We start from the raw sequence: 26,583 nt of genomic DNA, 5'->3' as shown, positions 1-26,583 counted from the left end.
TCACTTCCACATTCACACCTGCTAACAGTCTGGCCTATTTGTACGTCATTGGTCATAAACAAGCTCCAGTGGAACAGAATAAATATACATTTGTCTTGATGATTGAGGTTATTCATTGATCCTGAATGGTTGGGATAGGTTGTCGGTCGCAACAGTTTCTGAAAGGTTTTGCAGATATAAGGTTTTGCAGACACAACCTCCTTTTAGTCATGACCCACCTCGCTCGGCTTTTAGTAACCACATCCTCTTTGTTTTGGGCCCCAAGGAAGTGACACATTTTGCCCATATAATCTCTCCATATAAAACAAAAAATCTTTAAGGACACTGTAATAAAATAAAGTTAGATAGCAATAAAATAAAGCAGTAATTTACAGCGAAATAGAATGCAGTGAATTATAGAACATGAAATATGAAATATGTGCAGTAAGCAGTATTTGAACATTGTGTGCATTAATGTAATGCATATAGAGTCTACGTTGTGGCTGAGGTAAAGTGTCAGTGGGGGGGCCGGGCCTTGTTTAAGAGGCCGGTAGCGGAGGGGAAGAAACTGTTCAGGTGGCGAGAGGTTTTGGTCCTGATGGAGCGCAGCCTCCTGCCAGAGGGGAGGGGGGTGAACAGTTTGTGTCCAGGGTGGGAGGGGTCGGCCACTATCTTCCCTGCCCGCCTCAGGGTTCTGGAGGCGTGCAGGTCGTGGAGGGATGGCAGATTACAGCCGACCACCTTCTCTGCAGCGGATGACCCGCTGCAGCCTGCCCTTATCCTTGGCTGTGGCTGCGGCGTACCAGATGCTGATGGAGGAGGTGAGGATGGACTCCATGATGGAGGTGTAGAAGTTCACCATCATTGCCTTAGGCAGGTTGAATTTTTTCAGCTGCCTCAGAAAGAACATCCTCTGCTGTGCTTTTTTGATGAGGGTCAACTAAGATGGAAATATATGTCCAGCATCAGTAGCATTTCCAATAGTATATTAGCATCTTACAAAATAACTTTCTTGAAAGGTAACAAACCCAACAAGTAGTCTAATTTTACTTTAATACTTTAAGTATGTTTTGCTGTTAATGCTTGTATACCTTTAGGCTACATTAAATATTCAATGCTCTTGTTAGAGAGCTGCAATTCTACTTTTTAATTAGTAAAAACACATTAATTCCAGCACTGTATTTTTCTATTTGGTTTATTTAGCAGATGCTTTCATCCAAAAGTATTACCTTCAAAGCAGTGAGAATACAAACAAAGGCTAAAACACAGGCTTAGCAGACAGTAACATTAATTGTATGACTTGAATTTAGGTCATTGGCTGTTTGTTTTATCTCTGTCCTTACTGCCATCTTTGTGAATGAATGGAGATAGTCATTCATTCACCTGAGAGGAGGCGAGAGAGAGAGATTGGGGGGGTGGGGGGAGAGAGAGAGAAAGAGAAGAGGGGAGAGAGAGAGAGAAAGAGAAAGGGATAGAGGAGGAGAGAGAGAGAGAGGGAGAGAAAGAGAGAGGGGGGAGAGAGAGAGAAAGAGAAGAGGGGAGAGAGAGAGAGCAGATGTGAGACAGCAGCTCTTCACTCGCAAGTTTTCAGCTCGCAGGGGAATATGGGGATTCATCTATTTTAAGGGTTGACAGGGCAGCCTAAATTTCTATACCGAGGCTATAACGAAGAAGCAAGTATTGAAGAGGCTCCGGAGGAACAAATAACCTGGATTTGCGACAACATTACCGTCCTGCGATGAGGGAAATAAAGAAGGCAAATAAGACAATGGAAATGTGTTGCAAGGTTCTTACAGGACGACAGGAGAAAATCATACTACTCATCTTTTATCTTCATCTGTGTAACAAGCCTATGGTGAGTGTTTATTCTTTAATAGGCTACATTCTTCAGATTTGGCAACAAGTAATATAATTCATGAGGTGACTTTAAAAGTGACTTTAACCTTCTAATTGGGAACAATCTACTTAATTAAAACCTAATGACATATTGATTGCATTGCTATCACCGGTATTATCCTCTGTCCTTTTCCGGCTCTAAGGAGCAAACACACACACACACACACACACACACACACACACACACACACACACACACACACACACACACACACACACACACACACACACACTATTGAACAGCAAATGTCCTCATTAAGCCGCAGGCGGTAATTAGTGTTGATCAACGTCAAGGCTCGCGACCTGCACCCATCACCACCTGTCTTGGTATAAATCAAACCGATCAAATCAACAGGGTAATTAAAGGAAAAAGGTTCCATATGTTGTCCTATGCAAGGTTTGAGCATGCATTTGCAAATTAATAAGAAGATGTTTGGAATTATTTTATTTTGGTGGCAAAATGTCAACTAAAAGACATTTAATTTGTAACGCAAATAAAACCTTTTGAGAGGATTTCATAACAGAAGGGGACACGTTAAAACACATTACTTTAAACAAGTGACACAAATAGCAAGTTATAGGCGTGTCTGTTGATTGTGTGTTTGTTTAATAGACTGTTTCCAGTGTGTTTCCTCCAACGCTGTACCCACTCAGCACCTAGCAAAGAGCATCGACCCGTGATGCATGTCTGCCTCAGGCTATATCTGATTAATTAAGTTGTCTGGTATTTTCAGGCTGAAGCAATTCATCCGGACTGCGCCATCATCTCCCAGCACCTGCGGGCTCGGGAGGTGTGCAGCCAGACGAGGAGGAGCGAAGCGCAGAACCAGAGCAACCAGAGCGACCAAAGCGGTGGGTTCATGTGTGATGTTCCGAGAGAGAGCCTGGACTAGGGGTTTATTAAACAGGATTGTGCTCTGAAGTAAAAAAGGAAGAAGAGTTTTGAGATGAAAGCAGCATTTCATATACTCTCAGGAAGGATAATTATGTGGGTGAAACTTTCTGTGGGATGCCAGTTGGTTGTTAGTTTTACTTTGGTGGCATTGTGAGCAAATAACAATTAAATTACAATATTATTTAGTGTCTTTATCATTGTATACACCCAGTTTTGCAAGGACAAGTAAATGTACACAAGTACAGTACTTAACTCCAAAAAAGTACTAGCCTATACTTCTCCCATCTCAGAAGGGAAACGTTTGACTTTTTACTCCATTACATTGTCTGGCAACAGGTATTTCTTACATAACATAAAATATATGATATTATGCAGTTCTGTATATTGCTAGTCAATAATTAATAAATATCCTGAAATGGGCTACACATCATACATTTAATAACACTTGGAAATAAGACATTCTGCATAACAATGAATACTGTAACTTGTTATACTTTTTATGGCTATATTTTGATATTAATGCTCACCTGAAGAATCCCAAAAGGTAATAAATCTGTGTTTATATAACTTTGTATGGCTTCAGAAAAGTCATGCTGCGCCGTTGTATGGGAGGTGGAGTATTGGAGTATGTTAACTGCAACTGCAATAGAAATAGCAGCAGAGAAGAATTGTTGCATATAAAAAGACACAATAGGAAATGAAGTAGACTAGCACACAACGTTTGAGTTATTTGTACAGTAAAGTATTGTCATTTGGGTTTAGGCCTACTTTATAGCTCTGCTACTGTACATTTTTCCAATTAGATCACAGCTCTAGTAGTTCCTTCAATAAGAATAATTTCTAATTAAAATATGATGAAATAATGTAATAACACAACACTGGCAGAAGACATTTTGCTCATTTTATTTTGCTGAGCTTTGCAATACTTTGGTTCTTTTACCCAAATTAAGAAAAAAAAGCCCTTGCTTAATTGAGTTTTTTCATACTGTGCTATTGCTACTTTATTTTTTTCTTTTGTAATTGACCTGAAAGCTTCTTCTACCTGTCAGGGGTCTTGCAAAGGAGCTTGACTGGAATCTGTAATTGGTGCAGGTGTGATTACACCCTGTAATATCCATCATGCTGCTATAATACCAACACTGACACCTGTTGTTCGTCCTGATGAGGTTTCACCTGGTTGGCTTTCCAATCTGACCTGCAGTATACTAATGAACCTGGCGTCCCCCAGAGGGCCGCACTCCGTGTCTCCATATCGGCTGCTTCACTGAAGCCCAGCTCTTCTCCTCTTGCCCCAGAACAACAACGCTCTGGCAATATCCCTCCGCGAGTGTGATGAACTCTAACATTTCCTAATTTGATCTTAATTACTCGTGATGACTGTGAACGCAAAGTCGTCATCCACTGCTCATTACCCAGATAAATGTCTGCGGATGAATTTCACTGTCGTAATAGGAGTGTTTGGCCATCCATGCAGCTGACATGTAATGCAGAGCCTGAGAGAGTCATGCTGAGATGAAATTTCACCTGAAATAATGACTCCCGGTGGTAATGGGCTCAACTAAACCTCATGCATAACGCTCTGAAACCTGCTGCCGCTGGCCACCAATCCACCACTTACTGTACTGCGCTCCTTTGATACATTTGGTTTAGTTTAGGGCTGCAGCAAATAACTATCAAATAGCATGTTGAACAGCTTCTCAATCAAATCAAATCAAATCAAGTTTTATTTATATAGCACATTTTTAAACGATTTTTGGTCGAGCCAAAGTGCTGTACATATAATAGAAAATAACCTACAGTAAAGACACTTTACAGCAAATACAACAGCACAGTTTGTGCAGAATATCAGTATGAGAAAACGACACCCTCTATCCTTAGACCCTCACATCGTACAAGGAAAAACTTCCGGAGAAAAAACCCACAGTTTAAAAGGGAACATGGGAGCAACCTCAGGGAGAGCAACAGAGGAGGGATCCCTCTCCCAGGACGGACAGACTACCCGAAGTCCACGACTTAATCCAGAACTTCAGGATAGGGGATCAATGAAGCTTAATATGCATAAAAGGTTAGCAAAATTGAGAAAAAACACCAGTCAGGAAGGTTAGTGCTACATAAAAGCCTCATGTTTGAGAATCCTGGACCAGCAAATGCCTAAATGTGTTTCTAGAAATGTTGAGTTGATGGTTGGTTTGTCCACCACACTGGTCCAGACTGACATGACTCAATGACTGTTAGCCATGACATTTTGTGAAGAAGCTTAATCGTTGTAACCTCGACTTTTCATCTATTGCCCACCAGGTTGGCTCTTTGAAGTAAAGTCTGTCCTTACCATTGGGTGGATTGACATGAATTGATACAAATTCTCTATTAGATCATATCGAAAACAAAGGTATTCAAAAGTGGAATCAAATGTATATAAAAAAGGACACCCAAATGCACATTAAATAACCTTTAAAGCATTATATCTCTGAGAAGTCAACTAATTGCTTGCTGCTTAATACATTGAATTTAGTCATTAAAATAAAAATGTATTTAGATTTTTTTTCTCCTACTGTGGAAGAAGAAGAAGAAGATTCAACTTATTGTCATTACGTAGTACAGGTACTATGTAACGAAACGGTTTCTCTGCATTTGACCCATCCTAGCAGTGGGCTGCCATTATGTACAGCGCCCGGGGAGCAGTGTAGGGAACGGTGCCTTGCTCAGGGACACCTAGGTAGCACTTGGTCTTTCCTGGTGACCTTCCAGTTGCCAAGCCAAGTCCCTATGGAGTTCGCCACCACCGCCCGCGGGAGAAAGTCCTCATTAATAATCGTAAAAGGGGGGAATGGGTGTTAAAGTGACTAAATGTATAGCCTATCGAGCGGATAAAGTGGATAAAGGGCCAAAAATAGAGCCCTCCCCAGTGGGAGAGACAACCTTTCGTCGATGTGGAAGGAAAATGTGAAATTACTAATCAACCTATTGACGTGAGTGTTAATTAAGGACTCTGACAGATCACCTCACATTATGGTTTTCCACCAATAGTTCAAAATCCCCCCTGTATTTAAGCAACAGTATACGTTTCTATCATGGTTTTTGCTGCACTCACGGTGGCAATTGTAGCGAGGATGATTCAGGATAAATGTTTTTTTTAAATAAATAATTGAGCCTCTTTCTTTGTTTTCTTCCTCAAGTCAGGCTATAAATGAAATATTTTCATAATCATCACATTACTCTCAGTGTCTGCATGACTCAAATCAAGAGACCTGAATTCAAGCATCTGGGAGCAGGAACTCTCTTGTGGGAATATTATTCCACCACTTGACAGACAGTGAAACTGTTGTTCGCACTTATAAGCAATCTCATCCGTATAAGAGCAATTAAACAAACAGCTTGAAGCCATCAACCTAGATATAAACTTATGTTCAGAGCAAAAAAGCTGACCCGCACAAAAGGCTTGTGTCTTCAGCTACGCTAGCAGCTCTGTGAGGCTGCTAACATCAGCATGCTTGAAACCTAGCACTCTTTCTCACTACAGCACACATATGGTAAGCAGGTAAACTGTTGACCATCTCTCAGTTTAGCATGTTAGGATGCGAACATTGGCTAAATTGCATCCACCACAAGGTACAACCAACGCTAATGGGTATCTCATTGATTTTGAATGATTTTGAAATGACATAGGACAAAAGGAACTCAACAGACCCACACATTTGTCTTAGTTTCTGGCAGAGTAGATGCTAAATCAGCATTTTGATTCAGTCTAAATTGTAGATAATACAAAAACTAGCTTCTTACAGAATTTCTGAATTGTTCATATCAACGAGGGTAAAAAATCGGGAGGTATCGTTCCAAAACTGAACAGCAAGGGCTGCATACTTACATACACACTGCAATCGTGTCAGAATATGCTGTCCTACCCCGTCCCAGTTCTTAACCCTCAGTTTGTATCAACTCTCCATGAAGGCAAATGTATCACGTTTGCATAATCGACACTGTAACCACTACGGATCCTGTCTATATGGAGCATGCTGTGTGGGTGGGCTTGGGTGTCAACTGATGGGAAATGCTGCAACATTCCAGTACGTTATGGATCTTTGGTGTGTCACACTTTGGCCCAATTCCTAGGCCACCTTTACATCAGACCATTTTCATAAACTACAACTTCCTCTGCTGCTTTGTTGTCTTCAATACTGCCAGATCAATTTAAATTTCAGGTTCATTTCCTGTCCTTTAGTGCTTTAATTGCAGCTGGGTCTTCACAAATAGCACTGCTGTTTGGATTTGATTGTTCTACCGCACCAAAGTGCCCATCTCTCATGAAAACAGACACATTATAGATATTGCTGTTTTATCTCTTGAATAGATGCCTTTACAATTCGGATTAAACCCATCTGTGTTAACCTGAAGATGATTCCTCCCACATACGATATACTTAAGAAGGTGTTTCCCCTCCAACCAATTCTGAAATAAAGAGAGCAGCATCCAATTCTGGCAAAAAAAACAACATAATTTTGGAGAGTAAAATCTCTTAATCCTTAATACCAATTATAACACAAACATTTAGTCACTCTATAAAGACACTCTATGTAACCCCAACATACTGTGTATCTTCTACCTTGCAACCACATCCATTATTTCCAAGCATGTACTTTGCTGCCAATCTCAATCTTCTTATCCACAATGGATTTGAACAAGATGCACTTGACAGGAGGTGGGCTTAGTGTGGGTGGGAGCCCATAAACAGAGAGAGGGGGGGAAATGCATCTTTATATTTAGCATGCTTAGTGTGTGGCCACAGCAAGATTTTGAAGTAAGCCCTCTTACGATGAAAGGGATTAACCTTTTCAACAGCAGATATGTTTTGCCTTTTAACACCAAGAGAAGCACAGGTGAGTTGACCAGGAAGTGAATGACGGATCACGTACATACTTTTCCTTCTATAACATGTCCAAAAGTCTTAGAAGATATACATAGCTCCAGATTTGTCTAAAATGTCTTATGTGGTACCAAATAAAGTGTTAATATTTAATAATTTAATTTCACACTGCTCTGCCCCACAGTCAACATATGTATTTCTTAAGATATGACATAATAATGCCAACATTATGTTGTTGTTTCTGAAACAAAGTGGAAAACGCAGAAATACATTTGGCAAGTTTTTTTTCTTGTTCAGCAAAGCTTTTTCCCCTCATAGATTTTGGGCAGGAGTCTACTTGTGATAGCACACCTCGGTTAATTGTCAAAACACAGCATATAAACAATGTGGTTCTGATAAAAACATTTACAACTACTTAAAATAAAAGCATACATTATATCACGATATAAGTTGATAGTAAAAATTAAAATATTGTATACTGGATGCCTTTTTAATCATAAAAGTATAGTAGACATCATTACAAAGTATGCTAAAATCACCCATCTACAGTGCAAACATTTACAATTTAAATATAACTAATATGTGTATAATTTAAGCTTTAGGAGGATATGGATATGCTTATTGATATTCGCTAAATGCAATAGTTTTTATGTTATGGGTGAGCTAGAAAAAGCATGCTAGTATATTATTAAGTAACAACAAATCCTGTAAATAAAGAAGTGTAATATAAAAGTTATGGTGGGTTTTGTTAGCTTAATTCACCTGCTGTGTTCATGGCACCAACCCTTGAGACACAAACTCATTCAGAAAACACGCAATGAAAAGACAGACCTGAAACTGGAGTGCTTTTTGTCTCCTGGATCCTTAGCTTCGGGAATATCAGTCTGACTCAGCCTGGCAGCTACAGGAGATGCTGACGTGAAGCATAATACTCTAAGGTCCGCCGCGAGTAATTACACTCTCGCTGCATAGAGTTATGTTAGTGTTGACCTCATATTTCTATCAAACATCTCATTGGATGCAAGTGATTGTTTTTTTATGAGAGAGAGACACACAGGGGAAGGAGTGGATAATGGATTAAATCCAATGGATTTGTACAAATAAAAAATAAGGCAGAGAGAGAAAATGGATATTCAGCACACTGATTGTCCGGGTCGTGCCTTATAACAATGCCAGCAGCCCATTGGATGGCTAAATGCACCTGCACTCTGCTGTGATTAGCTTTTGAAGAACATAGTTTTTGTATATTTTGAGCTTTTAATGTGACATGTCTACATGCTTTAATGTTAAAAAAGCTCTTTATTTGTCTCATACTGCCTGTGCTGCAGCACCTCTTTTCACCCTCTGTCTGAAACCAGAGCTCAGTCTGCTCTGATTGGTTAGCTGGCCGGCTCTGTTGTGCGTGCTCAACTGTTTAGAGATATCCCGCCCCTTAGCCTATCACAATGTGTTGGAGCGCTAGCCAATAGAAGCGCAAGTGTTACATAGTGATTTCACAATGTTATGGAAGTAAACAAAAGGAGTCCAACAGAGGCATTTCAGGCAGAGGGGGAGAGAGTGGGAGAGAAACTCCCTCTGGAGAGAACTTTGAGATTTGTGCATTTGCAGACCATTTACATGCACAAAAACCTAGATCACACTAACAGTCTCTGTCTCTTTTGTGATGTGTTGTGTTAAGCTGGTCAAGTTTTCTTTGCTAAAATTCGCACATAAAACATATTGTGATTGCATGAGTGTTAGAACGGGGTACAAAAATACTGGACTCAAATGCGGCGACTCATATTTTAATGAGAAAAATAAAACAAAGTTGTAACAAAAAATCACTCTTGCGAGGACAAAACAAAACTTCTTGATTTCAAACAAACAAAACTCTCCTCTCTGGTTTTAACGCTGGGTCTCTTGAAATAGAAGCACACTGAAACAAGACGAACTGGCACAAGACAAAGGGAGACAAGGAGTATTTAAACATGAGGGAATTGGGAACAGGTGGAAACAATCAGGGGCGGGGCAGACGCTGACGATGGCGGAAAAACACCCAAAGTGAGGAAGTAACAGGACCTGAAAGGAAAGACAAGAGGTAAGTACAAAATAAAACAGGAAATGGGAAAAACAAGACATGACATGAAACATGGGGACTTGACTAGAGATGACCGACATAAAATAGACAGACAAGACGTGAAGTAACAAGAAAACCTGACTCTACATAGAAACCTGACTAGACTTGGAATTACATACCTGACTAAACATGAAATGACAGACATAAAACAAACACGACTAACACAATTGACGAGACACCACAATGAGAAGGCGTATTTAACCAAGTCAGGTCAGGTGTAGCCTACTGTTCTCTCTCTGTGTGTGGGCGCATTTGTGCTGATTAAGGTCTCTGAGGAGGACTGAAAATGTTCAAGCCTAATCTCAATAAGTGTAACAGCAGGGAGTCTGCGATGCAGTGAAGACTCATCATTCTTTTGCATGACCTTTTCGAATTCATAGAGACAGGAACCCTGTAGGAAGCTATGGCATTTGACTGATGCATCAATACAACTGAATACTCTTTTCCTTACTGATATTTGGTTCAATTAAAATGCACGCAATAATGTTTCCATACTTCATTCCATTTCATTTCAAACCTTTATTTATCCAGGTGTATCCCATTGAGATCATTGATCTCTTTTTCAAGGGAGACCTGCAAGACTATAAGAGAAGTGTCTTTTTAAGCCGCTTATGAATGCATAAACTGGCTGCTCCTTATTATATGATGAAAATACTATTTTCATCATTTCATTATTACTTTGATAATCCAGAGGTTGTCCTGGAGTGCACTTGCATTACATAAATCACAAACAAGACATGTCCCATGCTAAGAGCTTTGTACAGTTTAGAGCAGTTGTTTGTGCTCTATGCTAACTTCAACTAGCTAACATCACGAAAATCCTTACTAAACACTACAAAATGGTGTCATTCAGGATTCTGATTCATTCTGAGCAAGAACTTAAAATCTAAATCAATTCTGATGGCGAACGATCCATTAGCTGACTATAGATTTCACTCGAACCCACAAAAGTTATTAGCATTAATCCTCTGGGAACCCTGATCACAGAAAACATCATGGCGGCCAAAAGTTGTCAAGTGTCTGGCCAGGGATCAAGGTGGTGGACGTGATGGACCAACATTGCTCTCCATACACAACAAAACCCAACATTTCAACAGTCCGGGCAGTGGAGACGGAGCGAATTGGCACCAAGAGAATTATTGTTATCTTCTGAGGAAATGTGTGTGACAGTTTCAGTCTGCAGAAGGAACAACGCAACTGATTATTAATGTGAGGACATGAGACAGACAGGAAGCCTACTGTAAGACAATAAATTATGCAAATGCGGTCAATACAAATCATAATTGTTTTTAAAAAATACATTAGTGGTTACACTTCCTCAAGGCCACTAAAAGGCTGCTATACATGGGAAAGGTTGCTGGGAGTGAAACACAAAGTTTCTTGAATAACTAAAAGGTAATCAGAATAACAATTGATCCATTATCAATGTTTGTAGACAATTCAGGTTAAATGGATGTAGTTAGGGAATAGCTATTACTGAAGGTATATAAAGGTATGCAAAATATGGTTCTTGCAACCAGCAGCGTCTGTGAGCCTGTCACGGAGGTGATCTCTGGGGCCATAGATCTCGGCCTCCGTTACGGGTTGTATAGCTTCATTGTTGTTGATTGTGTTCGCCTGGTGCCCTGTGTTGTCTACTCCCCCCTCACCATGTGTCTTGTTGGTTGATTGATATGTGTGTTTTTAGGCTCTGTGTTCCCTGTTGGTGTGGGTGAGATCCTTGTTGCTGGTGACTGTGTTCACATGAGACAGTAAGATTGAGGCTGTGTCATGTATTTGAACGTTCTGCCTCTGCCTCCTTGCTTGGTCGGGCCGCTCAACGGTCAGCTTCACAGAGCCAGTGGCCTTTCTTTGTATCTTTTTGATCCCTCAAAGCAGCTCCATCCAAACCTCGGCTGAGATGAGTGTCAGGTTTCTAGCTTTTTAGACGGATCAGTCTGTCTGATCAAAATCACATGGACTTCTGAGGATATTTTATGAGATGTTGACAACAGACACTGACACATTTAAAAAGCAGTGAGTGTCTCAGCTGTGATTTTCAGTACCAGGTCCTAAAAGGCTCATATATTAAGATCCCAAAACGATGTATATGTAATAAAAAGGGTTATGAACACATGCACACATGGTCATTCATGCAGTCTTGTGAATGCCGTATGAAATCATGATTTAAATACAGAATGAACTATGTGTGAATTGTTAATAAAATATATAATGCTATATATATTTGTTTCTATTAATTCTAACTGGCAGTTTCATACTTAAAACATTTATATTGTTTATTATTAATCAATAATAATATTATTGCTCTTATTTTATTAACATTAGTAATATGTCCTTTTATATTTGATATATTATTTGTATTTATTACAGGGTGGCTGTGGCTCAGTGGATAGTGTGTGTTGGACTTCGAGAGTCCCACTGCAGTCAGCATGTCGTTGTGTCCCTGGGCAAGACCCTTCACCCCAAATTTGCTCCTGTGGGGATTGTCCACAGTACTGAATGTATGTTAGTCGCTTTGGATAAAAGCGTCTAACAAATGACATGTAATGTAATGTGATGTTATTATAACTGACTGACCTTGCTGCCTGTGTGTGTGTGTGTGTGTGTGTGTGTGTGTGTGTGCGTGCGTGCGTGCGTGTGTAGGATGTAACACAGATTGGGATGAGATCGGCTGCTGGCTGAGAGCTGATGTCGGGCAGGTGGTCAACGTCTCGTGCTCTGAGGTCTTCCAGCATTTCTCCAGCAGTCAAGGTTGGTTTTGATATCTCCAGTCTTAACAAACATAGAAAACTCTAACTTAATTTGACATGCACTCAACTGAGCAGTTTAAATGCAGATGGTAATGTGGAGGTTACGCTCTCTGTTGGTGCATGCTCAGCTACTAAATCTGTGCTGTATAATCTGGAGAATTAGTGCAGACTGAAGTCGCTCTGATGAAGGAGTACAGCATGAATTATTCATTAATGTTTGTTGGCAAAAATATGTATACAGATATATACCACGGGAGTTTCTGGCAAAAGAAGTGACTTTGTAATACTTTCCAGAAAGATGGTGCTGATGAGGACAAGAGGGACATATTCAGAAGTTAACATTATCTAGTCTTGAGTAAATCAAAATGAAGATGTTTTATATTTATATTTTAAGTCAAACATTTCCAAAATTGGGATCAATAAAGTTCTATCTTAATATTATTTTTATAATAGACAAAGCGGATGAAGTATTGTGTCATAAGTATGTTTTAATCCATTAATCCTCAAGGAAAAACAGGTACACAATTCTGAAACTCTTTGTTCTCTGTAGTCTTGAGAGGATTGTCAATATGAGTCCAACATTAAAGGAGAAGGTCAGGATCATAACGGAATAATGATCTTTCCATTCCTATCTCAATGGAAATGCTTACTCATTGTGACCTGACTTGCAGATCACACAAACAGACCACATTTGATCTCAGTGGTGCAGTTGGCGGCATTAGTTCCTGTTTGCTCAAAGGAAAATGAAAAAGCCAACCCCACTGCCACACATTTCTGTATTTCTTTGTTCAAACAGTTCTGCTAAAGCCCACATGTGCTATCTGTGGCACACACATTTAGATTCCCTCCAACCCAGCAGTGCAGGGAGCTTTCAAGCTGTCAACCTATCCTACGACACCTGCAGTTTCCACACGGACGTTAACCTGAACTGAAATGTCAGTAGACTTGAACATGAAAGCATCAAATGTTTTTTGACTGAATGCACTAATGGAAAGAAAAGAGAGCAAATGTCAAGGTGTCAGAATGTGCACCAGACAGAGACATTTCTATAGCATTGTAGCTTACAGTGTCATTTACAATATGAGATACTTCGCTATGCCATACTCAATACCACTTCTTAAGCTCAAGAACATCAGCGTGAAACTAATTCTGTTTGTAGAAGTAAGATAAGCTTATCAAGATGTTTCCCAGTGGCTTTATGCAATGTCAGTGGCTAAAGGATTTGGGACATATGCAGCTTTGATTGCTGTTCAAAGCAATTTCATGTAATTGTCTAATGTGAGTGTACTAAATTAATTGATGTATCCTTTGATTTGGAACAGTAGCTTTATAATAAAGTGTGGTTAAATCAATCAATCAAATATCCCCCTTACATTTTCACCAGCCCCCAAACTCTATTCATCTTTTCGCCTGGCCTTTATATCATCCTGAATGTCACTGCATTTGCCCCATTTTCAGCACGATTCACAGCACGATTTATATAAAACTGTTCCAAAATGTTAATGTTCAGCCAAAATGAAGCCACAGACAAGATTAAGAAGAAGGTGAATAATAAGAAATACATTGAGATATTGAATACATTGTACGATGTATTGTGAAGTATACACTTGTTTCTAGTTATTAGTCTATATTTAAGTTTCTTTAATATTGCAGTTCTCTGTCTGTATCATTATTTATTTCCCCAGACACACTCATTGGCTATGAATAACTTGGCTTATTGTAATAAAACGTATACTGTTGCAGATTCTGAAAATATCTGCAGAGGTTGAAATAGATCTTGTCTCTCTGCTGTCTGCTCGCACATCAGGATTTGTTTTCAGGAACTGTACGGAGGACGGCTGGTCAGAAATGTATCCTCCCTACAACGATGCGTGTGCTTTCAGTGATGACAGCGAGCCGGAAACTGAGGTAAACACACACTTGTTGTGGTTTCTGTCATGCCATTCAACCTACTTAGCTTCAGTCTAAAGTCAACGTGTGTATGTAATATGTGTTAATTTAGATACAATGAAGTACAATTACCTCAAATTGTAGTTAAGTAAAACATCGAGTTAATATTCCCATTTACTTTTCACTACTATAGATCCACTGTTATTGATGTTTTCTGTGACATTTCATTCATCACGTCATCTCACTTTCATTTGATTTGACAACATTTCCTCAAACTCTCTGTGTCTCTCTTTGCAGACGACCTACCTGTCTGCGTTCAGACGGGTTTACACCGTGGGCTACGCCACCTCACTCATCTCCCTCATCACAGCCATAGTGGTGTTCACAGCCTTCAGGTAAGCACACACTGTCCCAGACACAAACAAATAATAATAATAAGGGCAATAAAAAGGGTCAACAACCATGATGCACACACATATATGCAGATATTGTGATGATCGACTGTAATAAAAGCCCAGGCAAAACCTTTGTTATGTAGAGGCTTGGGGATCTGGCAGTACGGCAATCAATAAACAATCCCTCAAAACTCACCTTTTCACTCTTGCCTTCAACTCCTAATCCACTTACCCCTCGCCCTTATTCCACCTAGCTTAGCACTTTTTACTTTTGTTGTAATTTTGTTTTACTTGCTTGTAAAGCGCTTTGAGCACCAGGAAAAGCGCTATATAAATATAATGTATTATTATTACTATTTATGTACATGTGCTTCTTTCAGGAAGTTCCGCTGCACCAGGAACTACATCCACGTCAACCTGTTCTCCTCCTTCGTTCTGAGAGCCAGCGCTGTTTTCATTAAAGACACAGTGCTGTTTGCTGATGAGACCCTGGACCACTGCTCTGTGTCCACGGTAAGCAGAGTTATCAGTCATTATTGTTCCCATCCTAAAGCAGATTCCCTCATCTGCTGTATGATTGACAACGAAAAGAGGAGAGAAAAAGGGGAAGACAAGAGATGAAGGGCAGCTGTCGTTTCTCAGGCAAATCCATTCATTAGTCGACAAGATTGATGAATTATTTTAGCATGTACCTAGTTTAAAAACAAAGAAACAGCAGGTACGTTTCGGTTTGTATGCTGTGGGTAATATAATGTAAGGGTCTAAGCTGTACCCTTATGTAATTGCTTCATCATTATTTCATTTTTTTCTTTTTGTAGTGAGTTTCATTGTATTATTTGTAATGGAAAAGCCGTTCATGCAGCCTGTAGGTATGGTGGTAGGTACTACGTGTCTCCATAGTCCTACTGTGCGTTGTTACAAGTGGTTGTTACATTTAGTGGACCATTTTCCAAATGAGGTCAAAAAAAAAAAAAACTAGAATTCCATCCATATTCAAACACACGTAGTAATGAAAATGTTTTTTTGTGAGAAACCACAGAACAGTGTTACATATCTGTCAATAACCACCGAGAAATCTCAGCAGCATGTCTCTTCGTATGTTTTTGTCTCTTAAGAGAGGTGAAACAGTGCTTTGTTGAGGGACATTTTTTTGACTTGATGAAGGAAAAATGCACTTCAATGGTCCCTGAAAGGATCAGAGAGGCTGATGTAAACAGAATCAAAACAGAAAGAATAAGCCGCATCGTTTTTTGCTTTTGCACTCACTTGTACCACTTGTACACAAGCATTTCAAAATATTGTAAAAACATTTAAGTTCTTGTACTAAACATGTTGTCATTCAGTCTTTTGGGACAATGCAGAAGCATATCAGCACGTACACCCTTTCAAAACCCTAACCACAGCTTCTCAAATCACAAACTACAACCACTCTTTAAAGAACACACAAACAAATAGGAATAGTAGTTTTTCTTAGCTCATGAAAAGTAGATATTTTGGAAATATAAAACAAAAACATGTAGTTAATACAATTTAAAGATATAAACAACACTGATAAAATAATTGTAACCTAACCTATTCATGATATAATTATAGAATCTGAAAATGTGATAGGTGTAGTATATATCTACAGGATATAACAATAAATATACATTAACTGATACAACCAGATATAACTGCATAAATGGAGAATATAAAAATATAGAGAATTAAAACTACTGTAACACTCTACTTTAAAGCTCTGCGTAAACAAATGACAAATCCAGACTAACGTGTTTTTTCTGCCCTCTCTAGACAGCGTGCAAGTCAGCCGTGGCGTTCTTCCAGTTCAGCATCCTCGCCAATTACTTCTGGTTGTTGGTGGAGGGAATGTATCTTCAGACCCTGCTGGCGCTGACTTTCGTCTCTCAGAGGAAATACTTCTGGTGGTACATCCTGATTGGATGGGGTGAGTAGAGATGATTGAGTAGGGCATCTGAGAATGTGCAAGCCTTTGAAAAATGAAATATTGGCTGGATAACACACATTTAAAAGTTGTTTCACAAACCCACAAAGGATTTTCATTTGCTCAATGACAAGTGCAGGTGTTAAAGGGGCCCGATAATGCTTTTTGGGGTTTTCCCTTTCCTGTAGTGCATTATTTATATATTTTTTGGGAGTTTCTAATATGTGTTTAGCTTAAATTTGATAACTGACACGATTCACCAAGCTTGCTGAGTATACATGGCCGTGTTTGAATGACACAGTAGTTTTTAAAGTGGCCTGCGGTCAGACCTTGAGTTTTGCTGTGAGAGAGCGAGACTTGCTGTGACGATATACTATCCAGTAGTCTACTGTGAAGCTAATCATAAATAATTGTAGGCTGTCCTATATATTCAGCTGGTCATTCGTGTGCCTGTTGATTGTAGTATTGTTGTATTTCAGTACATTGAATGATACTGAAATGTTTTCCTGTCATCTTTGTCTTATGATAACACAATATAATCACATTTAGATGGTTGGGATTGCATTTCCAGTCATTCAGTCACAAAAGCCTGGCAACGATTTATGAATACAATCGCTGTTCCTGAGACTGCTGTTGTGCTCGCTCGTGTTTTCTCGGCTCTCCCTTTGTTCTCTCCCTTATCTCTGGCTTAACTGAGCTCTCTACGGAGGTTTAGAGTGCTTTCCCTTCTGTGCTGCTCATTTCCATTGTCTTCCTATTTTCATCCAATTGTCTTTGTTGATTCCTGTTTTTTGAATTTACCTGTTCAAGCCTGTACTCTCAAGTGCTTCTAGAAATGTTACGCAGTCTGTGGTCAAGCTAGCGAGTTAGTGATGCAGTGAAAGAAACAGCAGCACACCTTTTTTTTTTGGTGAAGAGCCTGAGTTTTTGAACCTTTAGGCAAACAGATTCTGAGCTTGGCAAAATACTACATTTCTGGAGGGTATGCTGGGTCTTTTGTGGAAGCATATCCATTTTCCAGGTCCATATGTTTCCAAGTGTAACACTGTGTATTAACACATTAACCCTCACATTGTGTTCAGTTCAATTTTGGTGCGTATAAAATACAAATATTTATGTAATACTATCCTATGTTATTGAAACAAGGGTTTAAAGTAGCCCAACAAAACCATATTTGATCATGTATTTGATTTGAACCGTCTTTAAAAATCTTTTATCTGTGGTAATCCAGGTCAAACGGACCACACAGAGAATAAGAGTCTTTGTTGTTCCTCGGGTAACGTTTTTATCAAACACTTGTTTGGGTTTGGTTTGATACAAAAACCACCCAGATTATTTAATCGCAGCTATTATAAACCAATGTTCTCTGTGAGTCAGATCCTTTGTTTTTGGATGACTTGGTTTGATACTTTTTATAAATGCTGGGTAAAGGACTGGACGAAATAAAAAAGTAGATATATTCTGGATATGTATAGATTTCACAAGTTAGAAATGTGGTTAAATAAAAAATACACATTCTTTTTAAGTGTTGTAATTGGACTAGCATATAGAAAAGGCATGTGCTCCTTTTCTAGCACAACACAAGCGAATATACAGTAAAGCTGGGGATCTTTCTTTCCCATTTGTATGTCTAGGAACACCCTGGTAACATAATGACCCCCGTTGGGAACTCCAAAGTGCTCTTTCTAAAAATCAGTTGTTATAGTTATGATAATGCATGCCATACTCTCCATTCAACTATATCAACACATTGACTAAACACTTCCAAAACTGATATAAACATACAACCATGAGCTTGTTTAAGGAAATTCTGGAGTGAAATATGTCCGTCTTGTATCTGTGTTTTTGAAAACTGACAAGGAAGCCAGCGTGTGTTTGATGTGGATCCCACTCAGTATCCAGAGTGTCTTTGATATGTTTTATCACCTTCTTTCCAGTTTGTTCTATCTTTCTCCCCCTTTAATCCTGTGTGTGTTTCTTTTTCTGGCATGTAGATGCAAGTGGGAGATGGATATATTTATTACACAATGTCTTATATAGGCTGAACAACGTTTTAATAAATTATGAAGTACACATGAGGCTTGAGCGTCGTTCAGATTAATTTTTCTTGACACATAAACAATGTATTAATAATGAATTCTGCTTGTGTTATTTTCTTATGCTGCAGGGCTGCCATCAACAGTTCTTATACTCTGGGTGTTGACCAGATTTTTCTATGATGACAGAGGGTATGACTTACTGTATCACACAACCTAATTACACAACATTATTTTCTCATAATTTCTCTGCTATCATAACTTTGCATGTTAAACAGTAGTAATTATTCTAGAGTACTTTGATTTGAGTGTGACCTGATTTTAATATTTGATTGCAGGTGCTGGGACGACACAGACAATGTTGGTATTTGGTGGATAATTAAAGGACCAATCACAGCCTCGCTGCTGGTGAGTGGAGAGCAGTGAGACTGTACTTCTACCAATTAATTGTGACTATGATCCAAGTGGGGGGTTAACTATCAAATGTCATAGTTTATTTTCAAAACAAGGAGTACTATACTTCACTTGACATTTGCTGGCAGATTTGTTCAGCTCTTGAATAGCTAGCAAACTAATATGAAGCTAGCCCTATGAGTTGCTGCAACAAATTGTGTCCCTTTAATTTTGCTAGCTGACTAAAACAAAGTGATTATTGTGATAATTGTGTATCCAATTGCGTGTTTCTCTACCAGATTAATATAGTCATCTTCATCAACGTGATCCGGATCCTGGTCCAGAAGCTTAAACCTTCAGCAATGGTTGGAAACAATGAAACTGGACACTTTATGTGAGTCAATACATACTGACACTTCTGAGCCACTTACACATGAGAGCCAGTATTTTAAATGGTTGGATTTGGTAGAAAAACTACTAATCTGAGCAGCAAAAATCATTCTGCTGGGAGAATGTCTCCTCAAAGACACATACTATGTATGAATTTAATTTTTCTAAAGCTTCAATGCATTAGAAAGGTAAGTGGGGGTTGATTGATCTAGACGAGTCTCCCCTTTATAACTCACCTGACGAGATTGGCCACCTGCAGCGGAGTAACATCTGAACAGCTGATGAATAGACTGCAGATTGTGTGGGATGAAGGTAGCGGCTGATCAGCCAATCAGCTAATGCAGGCAGGACTACAGAGCTCTGCCCCAACAAAAGGCATTTATTTGTATCCGCCTCAAGTTTTCTCGAGCATTTAAGTGTTTAGGAAGTAAAAGCATGATTTGGAAAACTTGACCTGATAAGACATTTTAAATAAATGACTAGAGATATATTTCTATATTTTGTAATAAATGGGGTAGAGTAGTTGTCTATTGTGTGCAGGCTATCTACTGATGAACACATGAAAGTTATCCAGATTTTGATAAAATAATCTTTTATGAGAACCATATTGAATGTAGGTGACATCAAGATTAGAGAGAGAGTCAGTAATGCTTTTTGAAGGAACAGTGATTTTGAGAATGCGAAGAAAATCCAAAGTGAACAAAAGTGATGCAATCTTTCATTGGGATTTTATAAAGGTTACACGTTTAATTTGTCAGTACATTTCTCTTTGATGTCTGTCTGCAACCAATCCCCACACAACATATACAGTTGCAAGAAAAAGTATGTGAGCCCTTTGGAATTACCTGGATTTCTGCATAAGTTGGTCATAAAATGGAGGAAGCCACTGCTGTCCAGAAAAAAACATTGCTGCACGTTTGAAGTTTGCAAAAGAGCACCTGGATGTTCCACAGCACTACTGGCAAAATATTCTGTGGACAGATGAAACCAAAGTTGAGTTGTTTGGAAGGAACACACAACGCTATGTGTGGAGAAAAAAAGGCACAGCACACCAACATCAAAACCTCATCCCAACTGTGAAGTATGGTGGAGGGAGCATCATGGTTTGGGGCTGCTTTGCTGCCTCAGGGCCTGGACAGATTGCCATCATCGACGGAAAAATGAATTCTCCAGTTTATCAAGACATTTTGCTGGAGAACTTAAGTCCATCTGTCCACCAATTGAAGCTCAACAGAAGATGTGTGATGCAACAGGACAACGACCCAAAGCACAGAAGTAAATCAACAACAGAATGGCTTCAACAGAAGAAAATACGCCTTCTGGAGTGGCCCAGTCAGAGTCCTGACCTCAACCCATGACCTCAAGAGAGCGATTCACACCAGACATCCCAAGAATATTGCTGAACTGAAACAGTTTTGTAAAGAGGAATGGTCCAAAATTCCTCCTGACCGTTGTGCAGGTCTGATATGCAACTATAGGAAACGTTTGGTTGAGGTTATTGCTGCCAAAGGAGGGTCAACCAGTTATTAAATCCAAGGGTTTACATACTTTTTCCACCCTGCACTGTGAATGTTTACATGGTGTGTTCAATAAAAACATAAAAACATATAATTGTTTGTGTGGTTTTAGCTTAAGCAGACTGTGTTTGTCTATTGTTGTGACTTAGATGATCAGAACACATTTTATGACCAATTTATGCAGAAATCCAGGTAGTTCCAAAGGGTTCACATACTTTTTCTTGCAACTGTAAGAACATCATTATTGTTTCCTATTTAACCTCTAAGTTTCAGTCCATTGAGAATTTGGTTAAATGAGATTCACCTTCCTTTCCTCATACAATGCATTAGGAGATCAAGTGTTATTGAGCAAATGTTCACTGCTGAGGTAAAACTGCTGAGTGAGAAACTGATATGTTAAAAATAGATCTCAGTTTCTTTGAAGAGTTTTCTACGGGTAAGGAAAGGAGAGCGAATCGATAACATCCCCTGATAACATCCTCTCTGTTTAGGAGGGAAAATGCTGCGTCGATGAATCTACTCCTGTAGCCCAGAGATCTTTCTCTACCTGAGTTAATCCTTCCTTTCTTTTGACATTTGGTTGGTTCAGTTCCAGCTCAGCTGAATTAATTTACAATGAGAGCAGCACACGAAAATAGCATCAGATACCAGAAATAGATGTCTCCTCTATTGCTGTGAGACAGGATGGCTCCACCAGTTCAATGAATGTTTTCAAGCCTTCTAAAGCTTCATCTCGGTTTTACAAATTTCAATCTGGTTCGGACAGATCTGTGACATGAACACGAAGGCACACATCCCAGGTGTGACAAAACACTATCCTATTACAGGCCTGGAACTAATCAGATTACAAAAAATAAAAGTTATCTTGAATCTTTCAGCAGCCAAATCGTTGATGATATTTCTAATCAGAAGGGTTTTTGTGTTATTTATATTCAGATATAAGGCTATTTTCACTGCCTTGTGACATCCTTGGATCTGTTGGGGTTAGATTAACTGTTGATTGATCTTTGATATATTATGTTTCAAATTCATCTTTGAGTCAATATCTGTCAGGGTTGGGGAAAAATAGGACCCAAATGCAGAATGAGGAGGAAGCAGGAAGCTTCTTTCAAAAAGAAACAAAAGCCGAGCTTTATTTCCCAAAAGCTGAACAAAACAAGAATCCACAAACAGGTACGAGATAGCATCCAAACAAAGGTGACTGTGACCAACATGAACGACAAATAATGAACCAACACTGAACACGGGAAGAGACAAGACTAAATACAGGGAGGGGTAATCACGAGACGAGAAACAGCCGGGCAGGTGAGGAGAAACACAAGGGCAACAGGTGAACACAATCAGACAATTAGACACACCAGGGACACTAACGACAGGGAGGACAGAACAGCAAAACAACCCCAAAACTAGACACTCAAAAACTCAAACCCTGACAGATATCATTAGTTATATGATATAAGAGAAAGGGGGGCTATTAAATGGTTGTGATTTTGTGTTTCTTTTGGGATGTAGCGCAGAGGGGGAGTTTTTTACCTCGCTGCAAGTTGGTGCAGTATTGTAATGTCATCATAATAAACATAACATTTATATGATTTTCCGACATCGCTGATCTGATTTGAGCACAATGAATCAGGGTTCTGTATTTTGACATTTTCACTGATGACGCTGTTGTTTTAAAGGTCAGTTTGTTTAATGAAAATGTGATATCTGCCACATCGGCGAGCCTTTGTTGAAACTTGGCGACATAATAGATTCTGGCATTTGAAATCAAAGCACTGATTAGATTGACACCGATAAAGGGGAATATTTCAAGCTGTGAAGAACCGTTTTATATAAATATTCAAATTTGTGTTGTTCAGTTCTTACTTTAAAGCTTCTGAAATCTTCTTGTTTTCTCTTTAACATGAAATATTAACACATGTCAAATTCAGAGTAAAAAGCAACGTCGTGAGTTATTGTTTATTAAAAGATCAAGATTGAAAAACTTTGCTTTATCAGGACATCACATCTGATTGAACATTGGCCAGGCAGTGTAAGCAAACAAATCCACCGCTGTCATCTCATTATGATTCAAAGTTGATAAATGATGATGGTATGTGACAATGCCTTTTTTCACACGAGTCCCACCAACTTCAAAATACTTAAAAAGAGCAAAGATAAAACTGAAATGAGAAACATTTGTCATGAAATAGCCAAAAGATTACGTTTTCAGGAAGGAGCCATGGCTCAGAGTAAGCTGAAATGTGTTTTCAGGACCTTCAACACGGATTAGCTCCAGATTGGTTTTTTACATTACCTGGACGGATGTCTCTCTTCTTTCTCTCATTCCTCTGTTGTTCATTTCCCTCAGGAGGCTGGCTAAATCCACGCTGTTCCTCATCCCTCTGTTTGGGATGCACTACACAGTTTTCGCCTTCCTGCCTGAAAACACTGGAGTGGACGCCAGACTTTACATCGAGCTGGGTCTGGGGTCCTTTCAGGTATACAAGAATAGAGAGGTGGCGGGACAACAAGCATTAAAAACCACATTAAGACAAATTGTAAAAAAAGATGAATGAAGATGCTCTCAGTTTACCTTGGGTTATTTTGTGCAGCAGACATGTTGAGTTGCAGTAGGGAAAAGCATAGGTGTTACTAATAACACTAAAAATGGCTATTTAAGTCTGAACAGTCTGAACAGCTGACAAGATGGCGGCGCATGTATATGCTGCGGCTTCTGGACTCGCCAGTTGTTGTACAGACTGCTGATAGATGTGTATATAACTGCACTCTGGTTAGACCCTCCTAATTTCGTTACACTCTGCACATTACACACTCTGCTTGCATTATGTAATGACAATAAAGTAATCTAATCTAAGTATCCCAGTAAACCATGCCATTAACAGTTCTTACTTTGACATGTCAACATATCATTTTTTATAAATTACCATTAACTTGCAGGTTATTTTCATGTCTTAATCTATGTTTGGTTTGGTGATATTTAGGCATTCATGACAGTTGTGTAGCGTATTATGAAATAGGATATTTTCTCTAATGGGATTTAAGTTAAATGTGTAATTAGCATTGTAGTGTTATCATTTTAAAACAGTGACTATTAATTCTGCGTTGCAGGGTTTTGTGGTGGCACTGCTTTACTGTTTCATGAATGGAGAGGTAAGTGAACAAAGTGATGGTTTTCTGATACACAAGTGCTGCAAACACTTTTCACTGGACACCATTTTTCTTACATCCATACCTTTGTTTGAGTTTGTGTTACTACGTTATCTAACACAGTGTGTTTTCTGATACTGCTACTGGGGCCAAATGTATATTGTACTCCTCCATGACTATTTCTGCCTGAACTCTGCACATATGAATTTGTCTTCAGGTCCAGACAGAGCTCCGGCGATGGCTGAGAAAGTGTCACAATCAAAACCATCTCACCCCAGGCAAGCGGAGTATCACTCAGATCTCAGTTCGAGCCCGCGGGGGGCTCGGGCGGCCTCCTTCCACCGGGAACATCTCTTCAGTGTGATTTCTAAGAGACCATCCATCCATGAGAGACTTGTTGTTGTGAGAATGTCAAGAAAACTATCAGAGGCAGTCCTTGCCCTGCTGATGACATTAATTCAACAACACCCCTGTGTGGGGAGCGTAATGATCACTAATGAGTGATGGAGGAGATGTTTGGTCAAGATGCATTACTTTGGTGTCAGCAGCAGCTACCACCATGAAAGCACTTTCTGAGCTTAATCACAGTGTTTTGGGGGGTTGCAACCAATGAAATAGTAAAGAGACCCTGGAGCTTGATTTGCAGGGATGACACGGTGACATGTGGAAAGACCATAGAGACAGAGCTGGCCGGGGAACTTGTAGGATGACTTCACATGTTTGTGTTTACAGATTGTAGTACAGAAGGAGCACATGTTGAGGGATTATGTAGACAGCTGAGAAAACAATGAATATTTGAATGTGGCTTTATAATGTGAAATGAGCTTGACTTCTCTAGCAGTTTGTATGCTGCACTGTACATGCTATTTTAGTGCAGGCTGAAAGTATGTGCAGTACTGATACGGACCAAATTGCAAATTGATTTTTTGTGCAGAAACTCGCCTGCTGCTAGTGATAAAAATTTCAATCATGAAAATCCTGAGCACCTGTGAAAATGTATTTGAGGCCGTGTGTCTGCTCTTGTATGCGTGTTTTTTGGGGGGTGGGTGTGTGTGTAAAACTGAAAGATTGGGAATGTCATGTATTTAAAGACTTCTTACTTGGAGGAGTATGCTTTGGTGAGCCATTTTCGAAACACAGTATTTGTCAAATCTTTTCTTTTCTTCGTTTGTCATTTTTATTGCTGTTGCTAGATGTGGTCATCTTAATTTTTCATCACATTTGTTACACTGCAGGAAATACCCAAATATTGCCATGGTAAAGTCATAATGGTACTACTAGAAAAAGTATTTCTATTGACACAGTAAAAGTAAACTGTACAGAAATGTATGTTCAGATAATCTGTGTTGGGTATTATATTCAATATTGGTGGAGCAAAAGTCAGATTCTTATAACTTTTTCAATATATGGTTTAATAATTATATAATTAAATCACTGTACTTTTCTCTCAAGCACCCTGACGGTCATTGTCAGTACACAATATATTAACATTTTGCACTTATTTTATATTAAATACATTGTGTTTCCATTGTTGGTCTTGTGGGTTTAGTAAGGGTCAGCCTGTGTAGGGAAAAGCTCAGAAATTAATTAAACGTGTGGTTTGAGAAGTACATTGACTGTTTCTTTTTGACTATATTAATTAGTTATACACTTTAAATCAACAAATTGTAAACTTGGTTTTCTGAGAGTAGGATTGGGGGGTAAGAAAGTTATATACCTTAATTTGGAAAGAACTGGGAAAGAGAAGAAGCAAATTGGTCTTTAAAATGCTTCTAACTACAGTAAGAATTATTGCTTTAAACTAGTACTTAATTAAGCTGGATACAGCTGGAAATATTTTCAAACAACATTATTCCTTTCTAGAATAAAAAATATTGGCGTACGCATTAGGGTGGTCCTTAGGGCCATGTACATTTTCAAATTCATTTATTTTAAGCTCCAACCACCGAAATTTGTTATGATAGTCAAGAAAAACTCTCCTGGTGAATTTTATTCAAATTCCAACAACATTTACCCCTCCCTCATCAACCTTGAAGTTTAGCCTCAGTAGGGTGGTCCTTAAAATTGAAAGTCGGAAAGTCTAAGCTCCAACCCCCAGAATTAATTCTATTAGTTAAGAAAAGTCTCCTGGTGAATTTATTCCTCAATCTGACAACATTTACCCCTCCCTCATCGACCAGGGCTGCCACACCAGCAGCCGCGGAGGAGAGTTTTCTTGACTAATAGAATGAATTATGGGGGTTGGAGCTTAGACTTTCCGACATTAAATTTAAGGACCACCCTAGTACGCATGCATCTACTGCCAAATCTGTACACTTTCCATTTTACCGGATAGGACAGCTGTGAAAAATGTCCAACAATATCAACGAAATA

General features: G+C 39.1%; 1 protein-coding gene across 1 annotated transcript; it reads left to right on the top strand.

Annotated features, from left to right (window-relative positions):
* Positions 1–1,617: 1,617 nt before the first annotated feature.
* Positions 1,618–25,800, top strand: LOC104956506 (vasoactive intestinal polypeptide receptor 1-like). Its single transcript, XM_010783989.1, has 13 exons — positions 1,618–1,834; positions 2,610–2,727; positions 12,391–12,498; positions 14,305–14,405; positions 14,685–14,782; positions 15,163–15,295; positions 16,574–16,727; positions 18,892–18,952; positions 19,099–19,168; positions 19,453–19,547; positions 23,411–23,540; positions 24,172–24,213; positions 24,428–25,800. Exons 1-13 carry the CDS (start codon positions 1,718–1,720, stop codon positions 24,572–24,574), a joined length of 1,374 nt encoding a protein of 457 aa, XP_010782291.1. The 5' UTR covers positions 1,618–1,717; the 3' UTR covers positions 24,575–25,800.
* The last annotated feature ends 783 nt before the right edge of the window (positions 25,801–26,583 follow it).

This window comes from Notothenia coriiceps, unplaced genomic scaffold, assembly GCF_000735185.1.
Source record: "Notothenia coriiceps isolate Sejong01 unplaced genomic scaffold, NC01 NC01_scaffold00026098, whole genome shotgun sequence".
Lineage (NCBI taxonomy): Eukaryota > Metazoa > Chordata > Actinopteri > Perciformes > Nototheniidae > Notothenia > Notothenia coriiceps.
The sequence above is the reverse complement of the archived record's forward strand: the minus strand, read 5'-3'. Positions and strand labels throughout refer to the sequence as shown.

Coding starts and splice junctions, on each gene's coding strand:
- LOC104956506 (XM_010783989.1), top strand. CDS start 1,718: ATGAGGGAAATAAAGAAGGCAAATAAGACAATGGAAATGTGTTGCAAG. Junction 15,296..16,573: donor ACCACTGCTCTGTGTCCACG/GTAAGCAGAGTT, acceptor TGCCCTCTCTAG/ACAGCGTGCAAGTCAGCCGT. Junction 18,953..19,098: donor TTTTTCTATGATGACAGAGG/GTATGACTTACT, acceptor ATTTGATTGCAG/GTGCTGGGACGACACAGACA.